The 16,324-nt window shown below is 45.1% G+C and overlaps 1 protein-coding gene across 6 annotated transcripts in view; it reads right to left on the bottom strand.

Annotated features, from left to right (window-relative positions):
• LOC147614517 (F-box/LRR-repeat protein 15-like) overlaps nt 1–16,324 on the bottom strand; it is a 95,828-nt gene that overhangs the window by 12,442 nt on the left and 67,062 nt on the right. For all 6 annotated transcript variants that reach the window (XR_015263143.1, XM_086781072.1, XM_086781073.1 and 3 more), the window contains 3 exons: nt 8,294–8,446; nt 8,037–8,197; nt 7,744–7,942 (listed from right to left, as the gene is read on the bottom strand). Coding sequence is in view for 5 of the 6 variants with exons in the window: in XM_086781072.1 (XP_086637198.1) it covers nt 7,744–7,942; nt 8,037–8,197; nt 8,294–8,446 (513 nt within the window). In the remaining variant the exon portion in view is untranslated. The remainder of the gene's footprint in view (nt 1–7,743; nt 7,943–8,036; nt 8,198–8,293; nt 8,447–16,324) is intronic.

Raw genomic sequence — 16,324 nt, 5'->3', positions numbered from 1 at the left:
TCACCATGGAGGACATTGAGGATATCCGCCATCGACCGATGAGAGACATCTTTGGATAGTGATGTGTATGATGCTTACCTTTGTTGCTGGAGTTTTCCTCCCAAATGTTATCCATTAGGATTTCCTAGTACCATATTTTCCTCATAGTTGTTTCAGTTTCAGTTAGTTGTTTAGTTGTTTTTAGCTTTTCTTACACAGACATTGTATCAAATCCACCAATAGTTGTAACCTTTTTGGTCTCATAGGTCATTTTGGCCTTCTGAAGACATTAATATATCATTTCATTTCTTCATGAGTAGAGATAGCCCTGTCTCATGGCGGCACTTCAGAGAGCCCCGGACCCCGACACCTATTGCAGACCCACATACATGGCACACATGCAGAGGGCCTATACCATGCCCCACAGCAACCACCTATACCTCAGCCACCACAGGAGCCTCGACCTACCACAGCTAGCTTCTTTACCCACTCGATGGTACAGGAAGCTATCCGCCGCCTGCAGCATGGATGGGCCGCCGACCATATGGGCTTGCAGGGTGAGCATCTCATATATACAGTAGATTCTTTAGCTCCTTTTCTTGCACACCTGTTTAACAGGGCACTCGCAGAGGGTTTGCCTGCGGAGTGGACGATGCACACCATTGTGCCGATTCACAAAACAGGGGATATGCTCAATCCGAGCAACTACAGGACGGTTATGGTTGGCCACGTGCTGGCCAAACTCTATGGTGCAGTGTTGGAGCAAGAGCTTAGCTTATATGCTGAGCGAGCAGGTTTACGCTCATCAGGGCAGGCAAGGCTTCAGGAGAGCTTTCTCTACCACTGACCATGTATTCACTTTGAGATGTATGATTGATCAGGCCAGAGTGAGAAAGAGAAAGCTCTATTCCTGCTTTGTGAATTTCCGCAAGGCATTTGACACAGTACCACGAGAGAGGCTCTTTCAACGCCTGCAGTCTCTTGGCATACCAGCAGATATGACATGGGGCATCTATGCATTATATGAGCAGGTTTTTGGGCGAGTCAGATGTCCAGGAGGTATGTCCGAGACTATTGCTAGCACCATTGGTGTGAAGCAAGGATGCCCACTTTCCCCCACGGGTTATACATTGATGAGGTGGCTGACTTCATTAACGGGGAGGCGGAGATGGAGTTGATTTAGCAAGTACCTCAGTACATATTATGCTCTATGCTGATGATATTGTATTAGTGTCTGAGTCTCAAGGTGGTGTACAGCAGCATCTACATGCACTCGATGATTTCTGCACACAGAGGGGTCTTACTGTGAACCTTGGGAAAACCAAGGTTATGGTCTTTCATACATCGAGACAGGGCAAGAGTCAGCTGACATTCACTCTCGCAGGATGCCAGGTGGAGATGGTGACATCATACGTGTACCTAGGGGTTACCTTCTCTGCAGCAACCACACACTTCACCATAGGTTCAGCAAACTAGAGCTAGATTGACACGGGGATATGCAGCATTGGCTATGCTAGAGAGACAGTGCCACCAGGCGCACTTTCAGGAGCCCCGGACGAAGGGGTGGCTATTTGACACATTAGTCACACCGGCATTGATATATGGAGCAGTGGTATGGGCGCCAAGCCTTGCTACCCATTGGTGGACACAGATAGAGAGACCACAGGCCCTCATGATGGCACGCATGATACGCAGCAAACCGTCAGTACCTCATGACATTATCCGAGCAGAGTTTGCTGCGCCTCCTATGATGGTAGAGGCCATATTTCAGACTATATGCCTGCTAGACAGATTCAGAGAGATGCCACAGGACAGATTGTCATACAGAGCTTTTGAGGCATCTAGACAGCTGGCTGAGGCAGGAGAGAGGCGATCGTGGTATGCACAGGTCACACATTGGTTCTCAATGCATGGCCTAGACATGGATCGTCTACCACCATTCCAGTATGACAGGGATGCACCACATATCCGTCTCTCTCAGTGTGAGAGGAACAAAGTATTGAGACAAGATCTATGGCAGCTCTATACACGAGAGACCTGGATATCGCCTACACAGCCTCTTCCACTGAAGATGCTATACTACAGAGATCACTTCATGAGTATCACTGATGATGGATTTATAGAGAGGCCTAGATACATGGAGGGCTTTTTACCACACGGCTCCCGAGTGGCTATTGGTCAGCTTAGAGTTTCATCACGCCGATTGGAGATTGAGACTGGCAGAGCAGCACGGATCCCCCGAGAGGAGAGGGTATGCAGATTGTGCAGAGAGGAGGTGGAGAGTGAGGAGCATTATGTATGCAGATGCAGAGCATATACAGCCATCAGAGAGAGATATCCCATTTTATTCAGAGAGCCACATTCCCTACACCAGATCTTTGAGGCAGCAGACCAGCGCATACTGGGGAGATTCATTCTAGACAAACAACGCCACAGAGAGATATTATTACAGGCTCAAACAGCTCCAAAGGGGGGGCGACAAACACAGATTACTACATTTTTTCAGAGATCCATCCCCCTCCCAGTCCCTACACGGCAGGAAATTACTCTCCAGAGAGCAGAGACACTTACAGCCCACAGGAGACAGAGGACACCTTGCTTTCGCACACCACGCCTATACCAGAGAGAGATGACAGAGATCAGAGCTCAGTTTCACAGAGAGGGTGCGGAGCGACTGGCTCGCCTCAAAGCACACCCAAGCATGTTCTTCAGGGAGCTGTGGACACCCCCTTCACTGATGTATACCATTTTATACCCCCAGTATGGTACAGGATGGAGCTAGCTAGGTTGCATATCATGATTGTATACTCCATGCATATAGCTTTGCATTCTCCTAGTAGTAGAGCTCCATCCCCTGCACACCCAGATTCAGCTTTTTTGTTCAGTACTTTTTCATTTTGTTGGGATGACAGAGGATACCCCATACAGGTACTCCGATTTGTCTCATAGGCCGAGTTCGGTCTTTTGGAAGACGTTAATAAAATCTTTCTTTCTTTCTTTCTCTCTCTGGTCTCATAGGTCATTATGGCCTTTTGAAGACGTTAATATAACATTTCATTTCATTTCATTTTTCTCTCTCTCTCTCTCTCTCACATGATTCCTTTTTTTTTCAAAAATTGAAATTTTGAAAAAAAAAAGACTTAATCACGACAATCGAGACATATCTCTTTCTCTATACCACTAGGGACAAGTATTCCTCAATAGTACACCCAATAGAAAGTACACACAATGCAAGGAGGAGGCCCGCTCTCCACATATGAGCTGATTATAGAAGTGCCTTTACCACAGGACAACCAAGTTTTAGTTCTTCTCCATTCAGGCGAGGAACATAGTACACATGGAAGAGAAGAGCCAATGTTAAGGACTATCTCATCTTAAAGGGATCCATGAGATCATTCTCATAACATGTCCTTAGCTATAGAGCGATCCTACCACCTCAAAACTAGGCCTACCCTTTTCATGTTTTGCAGAAATTGAAATCCGATGTCCATTTCTGAAATTTCAGAAATGGGCATTCAATTCGATGCCCAAAATTGGGGGAGATTTTCCCAAATTTGGAAAATTTTAATTTTTACAAGAACCCCCAAATTTAGGCATCGAATTGAATGCCCAAATTTTTGATATTTCAAAACTGGGCATTCAATTCATGCCCAAATTTGGGGGTTTTTCTCATTTTTATCAATTTCTGCAAGAACCCCCAAATTTGGGCATCAAATTAAATGCCCATTTCTGAAATTTCAGAAATGGGCATTCAATTCAATGCCCAAATCTAGGGGTTTTGTCCAATTTGGGACAAAACCCTCTAATTGGTTGCCCAGTTTGAGCAATCTCAATTTGGACCCCCAAATTGAAAAAGGCCCAAATCAAATTTTGATTGATTGATTATTGAACTGTTGGTGTGTATACTTTTAGCTCTTTTGGCACCATGGTTCGGAGCGGAGCAACCACGGGCTCAGCGAGAGGGAGATCTTCAGCTGCAAGGGACCCATGGCTCGATACGGTTGTCATCAACAAGTACAACTGTTCGAGTTCTAGGAAGGCGGTCTGCATTTATTGTGAGCAAGTGATGTATGGTGGTGTGACACGTGTAAAGTCAAACCTTGCATGGGGAGATGGCAGCAAAGGCATCAAGGCACGTGTTGGAGTCCCTAAGCACATCTTCATGGTGCATGGTGGGGATCACAATCGGTATATGGCAATTATAGGTCGTCTTCAACCCCCCATTGCACAGGCTGCGCTTGATGCAATTGTTCAAAGAGAGAAGATGAGACTTCTAGACCCTGCTTCACAGGAGGTTGACCGTAATGTTGGAGCACCAAGAGAACAGCGAGAGGAGGCCAGTCAGAGTGTTGCCTCGTTGGGAGGTACAAGAGAGAGTGGTGGTGCAAGCACGAGTACACCATGTGCTAGCACCACTCATATTGACGCTCATGTTTCATCTATGCATAGTGGGTCTTCTCAGGGAGAGGCTCTTGCCACACAAGAGGGTCTAGCACCACGGGAGAGGTCACGTGCAGTATCACGTCCCAACACATTGCATGACAGTTGGGCCCCAAGTCTGAAAAAGCAGGCTGAGATTGCTGAGGAGTGTCTGTTCTATCAATGTAACTTGGCATTCAACATTGCTCATAGAGGAGCATACAAACGCTTTGTGAATGCCGTGTCCGCCGCAGCAGCTCCAAGAGCGTCCATTACTCCAGCAGGTTCAGAGGCACTTCGTACCACAAGGCTGACTAGACAGATTGATATGGTGCATGATCAGTTAAAGGGACTTAGGTCTTCTTGGGCCCTGTATGGATGTACCATAATTTCTGATGGTTGGAAAGATGTCCATAAGCGGCATTTGTTGAAAATCTTCGTCTCTTGTTGCATTGGCACGACCTTCTTGAGGTCGATTGATGTCTCTGGCTGTGGAGTTCGGATCAGAGGTACGTTGTAACTTGTAAGTACTAGCAACAAGTAACAAGTTGCTTCTTTTATGAAAGTCACAACAATCACTTTTGACTCTCGAGATTCACGTAACTAGGATAATACTAATAATGTTTTTTTTCAACTATAGGAGAAACAATATGGAGACATACATGAGGCTATCGAGGAGGTTGGGCCACAGAATGTCGTGCAAGTGGTCACAGATAATGCAAGCAATTGCAAGTCTATGGGTGTCATATTAGAGTCCACATATCCACACATTGTTTGGACACCATGTGCGTGCTGCACACTCCTTGGATTTGATGATGGAGGACATCGGCCGCATCCACTGGGTTGCTTCCTTGGTAGACAAAGCCAAGGAGATAATAAGCTTTGTGACTCGGAAGTCATTCGCGCTTGGCTTATTCCGATCCCACTGCCAATGGGAGTTGGTAAAGCCAACGAAAACCAGATTTTGCTACATCTTCCTTGTCTTGCGCCGGTAAGTCTATTTGGATATCAATTCCTTGGTTTTCTTAGGGCTTAGAGTTAAGTATGATCTTAATCAAGTCTTTTACATACCGCAAAGTGCAGGCTAGTGAAGTGCAAGGATGCACTGTGGCGTATGGTAGTTGACCAGGAGTGGATCGAGTGGCCCGAGTCTACCACGCCTGCTGCCATAAGCATCCAGAACACTATCTTTGACAACGAGTTCTGGACAAAGACTCATGGATTACAGTGTGCATTATTGCCTATGCTGCAACTCTCTGATGGTGAGGGAGCCACCATGGGACTCTTTTACGAGTTTATGGAGAGGCTTCGACGAGCTATCACAAGGTCCACGACTATTAGCCCTGATAGGTATTACTTAAATATATTTGGACGATTCAAGAATCAATATTCGTAATTTAATCATGTTTCATAAATAAATCATAATGATTAAAATTTGAAATGCTTGTTTATGACATGACATGTCGCATGTGTAGGATTCCTCTCATGCTGAGGATCTTTGAGAGGAGATGATCTTGGTTCCGTCGGCCTATCCATTGTGTTGCACACATCCTCCATCCTGCATGGAGAAGTGATAGCTAGAGGTCTGATCGTGTTCTTTTGATTGCATGGACTGAGTGTATTGAGAAGGTTTACCCTCATGAGGCCATGCAAAATCATCTTGAGGAAGACCTCTTAGAGTACAAAGGCAATAGGGGTAACTTCTCCTGCCAGATTGCACGTGATCCGGAGAATCAGTCGTTGCCTGTCTCTTGGTGGGAAAAAATTGGTGGATTGAATCCCACATTGCAGACATTAGCCTTGTGAGTTCTTTCGCAAGAGGTGAGCTCATCAGGTGCTGAGAGACTGTGGAGCATTATGAGTGATATCCACACAAAGGACCGAAACAGGTATAGTTTAGTTGTAATTTCTAATATGCATATTATATAAATTTACAATATAGACAACATTATGTCTATATTGAATGTTCTAACTCCTAACGTGTTTTAAACATAATTTCAGATTGAACACAAGTCAACTTGATAAGCTGGCTTATGTCAATGCGAACCTCCGAGTGTTGGAGAGAGCTGGAGGTTTGGATACTATGGGTACAGTGAGTTGGACATTGAAGCAGGTGAATTATAGAAAGATTGATGTGAGACTTGCTGATGTGTCACAACTATAGCCCAGGATGATGTCTACGACTTCATCCGCGAGGACATGATGAGATTTACACGTCAAACACGCTGCTCCACACACCGTGCAACCCGTGCTCGTGAGGAGGCATCCATTGGAGAGACATCTGCAGCAGCAGCAGGAACCCGCTAAGAAGGCCGTGAAGATGTAGACAATCCATCTAAATGGACAAGAGAGATAAATCCTTTACCCTCCAGACTTACTCCCACTCCCTCTGAGTGTGAGAGTGATGATAGTGACGACTAGGAGAGCCTAGGACTTTATTTGTGTCATGGTCCTTTGATGTATTGCACTTCCTTTTTTGAACTCCAATAATGCCGAGTTAACTATTACATTTCTTATTTAATCGTGCATGCCCATTGCCACTAAATCATGTTAAAACTTTAAGTTCTTAGAAATCTTGATCTTGTGACTTGTCAATGATTCAATGGATTATGGTCATGTGACATGACCTCATGAGGCATGCTTTTTTTCAATGTTACATGTATGACTAAGTATGAGGAAATCACTGTCCATGGATGCAATCAATAATGTATTGTAGACTTGTAGCTTTAAATTCTGTTTGGTAATTACCCATTGGTTATATGATTTACTTTTGTTTTCTTGATTGTACGCTATTATGATAATTAAGTTTGAAGGCCCAAATCTAAAATTTCAGATTTGGGCCCCCACATTGGAGGGGGAAATTGCACTTCCTCTTTCCAATTGAAAGCCCAAATCTGAAATTTAAGATTTGGTCCCCCAACCTTTAGATTTTATGTATATAATCGTTTCGGTCCATCGTTTCACTGGCCACCTCTCGGTGTTGAAACGTTTCATTCCAAAATGAATCGTTTTCAGCAAAGTTTCCTTTCAGCAGACAGTGAAATGTTTTTGTTTCACCGTGAAATGTTTCACGGTGACCTTGTGACAGAGAGAGAAAGGAAAGGAAAGGAAAGTTATATTAACGTCTAAAAAAGGCCAAAATGACCTATGAGACCAAAAGGATTACATCATGTCTTGGAATACATCATCATGGGTAGAAAATGACAAAGCTAAATTGCTAAAGCTGAGATGCAAGGGCTGATCCATGTACAAAGAGCATAAGGCTTGCATATCATCCTGAGAGAGAGAGAGAGAGAGAGAGGGAGAGAGAGAGAGAGAGAAGCACAAAGTTATTTGCATTCTGACCTTTAACCGAGGACAAGTTTCAAAGATTGGAGTCAGTTCTGTGAGAAAAGTGTAGGAAAGGTCAAGCACGGTCAAGTTGCAAAGCTTTCTCAGTGCTAATAAGCCAGCCGGTCCAATGGAAGGGCAAGAAGCTAAGATCAAAGATTGAATCAAAGGACAGGATGTTGCTGTAGCTTCAAGGCAATCATCCTCCAGCCGGCTGCAAGGAAAAAAACCAACCTATCAACTAGTTAGTTATAAGTTTCTTAATGAACCGAAAAACAAATAGATGATATAGTAATATGAGGCGTAACCTGCAATAAAAAGCATCCAATGACAATAGTTGTGGGCAATAGATAATGGCTTGAGATAGGGCTCCGCATCCCTTCAAATCCAAGGATGTCATAGACAGCGCCTCAATCTTTAGATTGGTCACTCGAGGACAGATGCCAAGGTTCAGAGATTGAAGCCCAACCTGCCATGCAACCAACCAAGCTCAGTAAAAAACACATCGAAACAAATACGCATTATATATCGTTCCAATTTTGGAAGGTATTATGGTATCACTTACAGGAGCAAATGTTGCTGTTGTTAAATGATCACATCCATCCAGATATAGGCGCCGCAGTTTCACACATGCTAGTTTCAAAGAGTACATCTTGCGGCATCCAACTAGCGAGAGTGATTCCAATGATGCACTCAATAGATTCACCACAGTCAAGCTCTACAACAACATCGTAAATTGTCAACGGATAAACCAACTAAAAACCCAATGTGTGCACAATCTGTCAAAATTCATTACAAGCAGAGTTTGAAAGCCAATCAAGACTCCTTGCAAGGCTTACATACAAGCTTTCTTGAAGTCCATCCTAGGCATTAGTGCATCGTATTGTGCACATAAAAGCAGTGGCCTATGGAGAGAAGTTGCACATTGGAGGATGGTGGTCTCCTAGGAGTAGGTAATCAATGACAGCATTACAATTGTTTTTGATGCAAGTCAACTCGTCTCTGCCTCAAAATTAGGGAATTCCATTCTGTACTAGCATACTAGTACTGTTATTATGCATGAATCAGAGCTCCTTCCGAGCCACTGAAGTTCTCTCACATAATGAAACATCAAGATCTACCCCAAGCGGAAATGGATAAATGCTGAGGTATCCAACTTTAAACTGTGGAGTGACAGTGCATGCGTTCAAATCTCCCAAAATTAACATATTTCATTTTCATCTGAGTTCTGCAATGTCTTGTTCCAACTGAATAAAGGAATTCTCTTTATCGAGCCTGATATACAGACACACATCCTTGTGGGAAGATGTAGCATAAAAGGTGATTGCCAAGGTATACTTACACCAGCCCAAATGTATACCTAATGCACGTCCTCCTCCCTCATCACAGAAATCTGAGTATAGATTTCTTTTAATCGATACCACCGATTTCCTTTTCATTTCAAGGCCACCACAGCGAGTGAATACCATAAGAGCTGTCTGGAGGGACCCTTTGAGCATGTTTTGCCCTCTCTAAATGGTAAGTCTAACTTAACAAAAAAAAACAAGTGTGAATTTGATTCCAAGAGAACCTACTCGACAATGCCTCAAATCAACAACATCATGCATAGCATAGACTGAGTGCTTTGGCATCCCCACAGATGTCATCAAAGCCCAAGAGAAGGTGCAGGTTCATGCAGAAAAATATGTCCTTATTCAAGGATGAATCTTCATGGATAAACCACCATATTGAGTTTCTATCACATCTTTTATGGATAAAAGTCATACTGAGTTTCTAAGACTCTATGAATAGCACAAGGTGTGCATCATGTATGCTCCTCAAGACCTACTCCCTTATTCCACGAGAACTCATTATAGTTCCAAAACATGTGTAGTGAAGTTGCGTATCAACTGCCAGTCCCAATATATATATATGTAGATGAATCCAGGAACATGCCCAAATTCACCTTTTAGGAACGCGCATGTTATATACTCATGGTAGTCAACCCACAAGACTATAGAACTATCAACTCCATTATGCATAGTATGGACTAGGTACTACGACATCCCCACTAACGTCATCACTGCCCAATAGTGGGTGTAGAACTCTGTATCAAGATATACTCTCACACGCACTCCACACACACACACACACACACACAAGAGTATATATTCACACAAAGCCCTTCGTACTAAGTTTTTGTCAAACCTCTGGAGATGCAGGGCACACTCAGCCATAATGAAGCCTAGCACTAAGGGAAGTAGCAAAAAGAAAGAATTAGTACAGCAAGTAAGTAGTTGATAGGGCAAATGCACCGCTAAAAATAGAAAGAATTAGCACACTATCAACTAGCCGCAACTCAGACGAAAACTTCACAATGTGGAATCTGTATGTCTGCTAATACATTACCTAGATGAATCTAGGAACATGCCCTAATTCACCTTTTAGGAACGCGCATGTTATATACTCATGGTAGTCAACCCACAAGACTATATAACTATCAACTCCATTATGCATAGTATGGACTAGATACTACGACATCCCCACTAATGTCATCACTGCCCAATAGTGGGTGTAGAACTCTATATCAAGATATGCTCTCACACACGCACTCCACACACACACACACGCACACACATAAGAGCATATATTCACACAAAGCCCTTCGTACTGAGTTTCTGTCAAACCTCCGGAGATGCAGGGTAGACTCAGCCATAGTGAAGCCTAGCACTAAGGGAAGTAGCAAATAGAGAGAATTAGTACAGCAAATAAGTAGTTGATAGGGCAAATGCACCAATAAGATAGAAAGAATTAGCACAATATCAACTGGCCGCAACTCGGCTGAAACTTCACAATGTGAAATCTGCATGCATAGTTGTTTCTCGTACTGGTACGAACAGGTTCGTACGGGACGATAATGAAGCTTGCCATTTCTAACTGTTTGAGCTGCCCGTTTATGACCGTTTGCTGCGCCATTTTATGGCCTCTTTATGACCGTTTTGCGGCCGTTTTGTTCGCCTTGTGACATGTGTTGGGCCAAGTCTTTGGCACTTGGCACTTGCCTATGCCATGGGCCATGGCCCATACTTATAAAATGCCCACCCCCCAAGCTTCCCTCAAGGCTCTCATTGCTCAAGTCTCAACTATCAAGCCTCTCTCTCTCCACATTTTATTCTCACTCCACATTTTCCTCTTGATGACCGGAGGAACATCATTGTACTACTTGTTTGTCTCATAGGCCAATTTTGGCCTTTTGCAAACGTTAATATATCCTTCTTTCTTTCTCTCTCATCCGTCTCCCTGTGATGCCAACTATCGTGAAGACTCCAGGGCTGAGCGAGCATATCTGTCTCTAGGGAGAGCCCAAGTGCTATGTATAAAGGAGACTGATCGAGTGAGTGCCTCTACTGGGGGGCAGCCATCTCTGCACGGATAATATCATGTGGTACAGAGGCCTTGGCCCTAATCATCCACGAAATCATAGAAACCAAGGGCCTTTCCATACATCTCCATCCATCAGTGCTACCAACTCGGCTGTGGTGATCCACTGAGGGTCCCCATATCTCCACTCCATACAGCATGGCTGAAGTGACCAAAGTGTCAAAGAGCCAGAGCTTTGTTCGAGGTTCCTGAAACTGAACCTGCGAACACATCCTCTCTAGTCTCCCCAATGCTGCATAAGCTCTGGTCAATCTGGTCTCCGCTGCTCTCCTCAAGGAAAATAGTGGGCCACTAAAAACCACACCAAGGTAAGTATATGCATCTGTATACTTCACTGTCTCCTGACCATATGTAAAGGTGGGTGCTGATCTCCTAACCCACTGTGCTGTGGTGTTAAACACCATCACCTTGGTTTTACCAAGGTTAACAGACAATCCACTGTCCTCTGCAAACGTGTGCAATGCATCCAAATGACGCTGCATCCCCTCTGGAGAATCTGAGATCAACACAATATCATCAGCATACAATAACAGCGGAATCCATGTCCCTGCTAGCTGTGCTCCTCTATCACCCTCCCGCTCTACATAGTCCGAAACCTCATCCACATACATTCCAAATAAGGTGGGAGAAAGGGGGCAGCCCTGTTTTACCCCAATAGTGGAGTGAACCATCTCAGATATACCCTGAGTAGTACGTACCTGCCCCACAACTGTCCTGTATAAAGCCATGATTCCCCAAATCAGCTCTTTGGGAGATGGGCACTCCCAACTCCTGTAGTCTGCACATCAGTAGTCTACAAATGATGGGCACTCCCATCTCCTGTAGTCTGCGCGTCAGTCTGGCTCTCGGTACTGTGTCAAAAGCTTTGCGAAAATCCACAAAGCAACAATAAATCCTCCTGTCATATGATCTGCCCTCCTCAATAATAGCTCTGAGTGTCAAGATATGGTCAAGAGTGGAGAAACCTCTCCTGAACACTGCCTGCCCTGATGCACGTATGCCCTCTCTCTCTCTGCCCATCTACTCAACTCCTGCTCAAGAATAGATGCATATAATCTAGCCAATGTGTAACCAATCATGATGGTACGATAATTTCCAAGAAGTATGGGATCCCCTGACTTGAAGATAGGCACAATCGTGGACATATTCCAAGTCTCAGGAAAACCCTCACACATGGCTCGCTTAAACATCATAACAATAAGCTCTGCAAGCATATCTCTGGCATGAATAAAGTGCTCTGCTACCAAACCATCATGATCATATGCTCTCCCAGTCCTCATCCTGTCAGTAGCTTTCCTTACCATCTCAGCAGTAAAGAAAGCACGTCTCTGGGCATGGCTCCCCGATGGGTCTGGCAGGGGTGGCTGTCTTGGTGCTGTGTACAGGGATGCTGCATACTCACCCCAAATCTCTGTGGAGGTAATGGCTGGTGATGGTGAATGCTCATGGAATAGTCTCCATGCCTCGCCTGAGTCCTGACTCATAAATAATTGATACAAATCCTCTTTAACTGAGCAAGATAAGCCCCCTTCTTCCGTCACACTAGAGCAAGATAAGCCCCCTTCTTCCGTCGCACTGATACAAATCCCTCTCTAACTGAGTAAGATAACCTCCCTTCTTCCGTCGCACTAGGCGCCGGAAGGTAATCCGTGACTATTTGTGAGTGGTAACACCCTTGAGCACCTCTCTTTGTTATCTGATCCTCATCTCTCTGCACTCCTCATCATACCAACTGTCCTGGGGCATGTTCCCAGATCGTCTCCGTGTAGGCTGACTATGGGGATATGCCTCTGATGCTACACCATGAAGCGTCTCTATCAATATCTGAGTGAGCTCATCTAATGGCCGTCCCGGCTCCTCAGCACATAAGCGTCTTTATATCTCATCCGTGTACACGATGTCACTCTCCCTCGTAAAGGTATAGCGAGTGTGTGTGGAGACCTGTCCCAATGGAGTTGTGCTGAACTGAAATGTGAGAGTGAAGGACACGATAGCATGATCCACTGCTACTCCAACTGGCCTAGTGCCTACCATAAAATCCTTAAAAGAGGGAATGAGACTGGGCTGAGCCATAACATAGTCCACTGTACTAGCACCATGCCGATAAGGAAAGCAAGTGAACCCGCCCGCTGTCGGGAATCTCTGTAGGCCATTCAGGATGGCCAATCCATGTGCAGTCCCCATGTCTATCAAATACCGCCCATACTCAGTGTGTTCTCCAGCTCACTGAGGATGGGTTTGTGATTAGACCTAGCTACATGGATACTCATCTTTCTCATGGGGTGCGGTGTGCTATTGGTCAGATGCGCACATCCTCACACCAGCTAGAGATTGAGACTGGCAAATTCGGAGGAGTACCAGCTGAGGCGAGGATTTGTCAATTGTGCCAGATGGAGCCAGAGACAGAGTTACATTACATATGTCACTGTCCAGTATATTATGAGATACGAGGCCGTTGTCACTGCCTGTTCAGAGAGGGTTTCGGACCACTTTCCAGAGTCATGAGATACCAAGATCAGAGATGCCTCGGATTATACCTACTGGAGCTACGTAGACATAGAGGGGGTCTCTTGAGAGGGAGGGGATCAGAGAGGGAGACACCTACAAAGGCAGATTACAGACTTCTTTCAACCAGAGATTGAGCAATCAGGCCAGCAGGCATTGCAGCTAGCCCCAGAGTATAGCCGCACCAGAGGTACACTGGTTGATCGGGCTATAGAGCTGGGGCAGTCCAAGCGCCCCAAGATGAGAGGCCCATCTCGACACCGGCAGAGACTACAACAGAGGATCAGCACCATAGTAGCACGCCATGGGAGACGTCCAGTCAGAGTACTCACCATGGAGGACATTGAGGATATCCGCCATCGACCGATGAGAGACATCTTTGGATAGTGATGCTTACCTTTGTTGCTGGAGTTTTCCTTCCCAGATGTTATCCATTAGGAGCTCCTAGTACCTTACTTTTTCTCATAGTTATTGTTTCAGTTTCAGTTAGTTGTTTAGTTGTTTTAGCTTTTCTTACACAGACATTGTATCAGATCCACCAATTGTTGTAACCTTTTTGGTCTCATAGGTCATTTTGGCCTTTTGAAGACGTTAATATATCATTTCATTTCATTTCTCTCTCTCTCTCTCTCTCTCTCTCTCTCTCTCTCTCTCTCTCGTTGCTGCTTTCGGATGCTCCCTACTGATGTATTGTAGGGCTAGATGCTTACCTTCAGTTCTTTCTCTCTCTCTCTCGTTGCTGCTTTCGGATGCTCCCTACTGATGTATTGTAGGGCTAGATGCTTACCTTCAGTTCTTTCTTTTCTTTTCCAGACAGTGTATCAAATGTCACATGGTTGTAACCTTGGTCTCATAGGTCACTTTGGCCTTTTGAAGACGTTAATATAGCATTTCATTTCTCTCTCTCTCTCTCTCTCTCTCTCTCTCTCTCTCTCTCTCTCTCAAGAGTCAAGGACTCAAGCCTCTCACTCTCATTGTCTCAAGCCTCTCTCTCTCTCAAGCCTATCCATCTCTTCTAACTTCTAAGCTCTCCATGTAGAGAAAGCCGATGGAAAGTCCAAGTCATATAGGTGGACTTGTAAGTATTGTGGCAAACAATACACAAGTGGAGTTACTAGGCTTCTCCAACATCTCGAAAAGGTGGGAGGGCAAGTTGCGCCATGCAAGGAAGTTCCCCTTGCTATATCCGATGAGATCTTCAACAAGATCAAGGGTGGATTGGGTGCTCACCGTGATAGTGGTAGAAGCTCAAGGGTGGATGATGAGGTCATTTCCTTGCATTGTGATACATCCTCTCCCACCGCCTCCGTCGGTGCTGCCTCCGCCTCCTCAAAGAGACAAAGGCTTGAGTCTCCCATGAGGAAAGCCCCTCTAGCCCAAGCCACCAGGGTTGTCTCTTCTTCTCTATCACATTTCCGAGAACGGCAACGGTTAGCGGATATAGAGATTGCATGTACCATTATTGAGTGCTATCTCTCATTCCATGTGCTCAAGGTAGATCAATGGAAGTCAATGGTAAAAACCATTGCAAATGTGGGCCCATGTGAAGGATGGACCGGCGTCTCCTATCATGACATAGGCACGAAGAGGCTTGTGGATGAGAGGGAGAGAATCGATAGATCTCTCAATCCAGTGCGGGCGGCATGGTCCAAGTATGGGTTTAGCATTCTCTCCGACAGATGGAGTGACCGGAAGAAGAGAGGCATCATCAACATACTTGTCTCTTGGCCTCTTGGCACATACTTTGTGCCACGCGTGGATTCTGGAAAGGTGGGGAGGAAAACCTCGAGCGCATTTATATATCGCCATATTAAGCAAGCCATCATGGAGGTAAGTTTCAAATTGCACTCAAGTCTTTAAAGTTTAAAGTTTAGGCTTTAGTATATGTGATATGTGGCTATGTCATGACTCAAGTCTCATACTGCATACGCTCATTGCATCCATTCATGTGCATTTGACATGTAGGTCGGATCGGAGAACGTGGTGAAACTCATCACCGACAACGCTTCAAATTGCCGTCGGATGGGGAAATTGCTCAAGGAGGACTATCCCTCCATAGTATGGACGCCTTGTGCCTCCCATTGCATTGACTTGCTCATGGAGGAAGGAAGTAATGACCGAAGCTATCTCTTTTGTCACCTTCTTCACCACAAAGGTGAAGGTGCTTGCCATGTTCCGCGAACATAGCAAGTTGGAATTGAAGAAGCCTTCAGCTACACGCTTCGCCTACATGTGGCTCCTCTTGGAGCACCTCCACGATGTGAAATCCTCCCTTCGCCAAACAGTGGTCTCCACAATGTGGAATGAGTGGGATGAGCGAGAATCGACGGAGGCCAACGCCATGCAACGGCTTTGCCTAAAGGAGGAGTTTTGGCAGTCGGTCTGCACTATTGTCATTGCGGTCACGCCCTTCTATAGGGTATTGCGGATGACCGACATGGAGGGAGCCACCATGGACCTTCTCGTTCACTTCATGAGAGAGGCCATAGCGGAGTTGCACACTTCTCCTTCCATCGACAAGGAGAAGTGTAGAGAAGAGATGGAAGTGGATGCGAAGATCTATCCATGGTCTTGCCGCATTATTGCATCCGGCTTACAAATCACTCGCCCTCTTCACCAACGTGGAGCTACTTAAAGCCCGAGATGCTTTCTTACCCAAAGCATTGCTCGA

This window comes from Cibotium barometz, chromosome 42, assembly GCF_041138505.1.
Source record: "Cibotium barometz isolate CiBa-2024 chromosome 42, ASM4113850v1, whole genome shotgun sequence".
NCBI lineage: Eukaryota > Viridiplantae > Streptophyta > Polypodiopsida > Cyatheales > Cibotiaceae > Cibotium > Cibotium barometz.
This window is presented reverse-complemented; position numbering and strand designations above follow the sequence as displayed.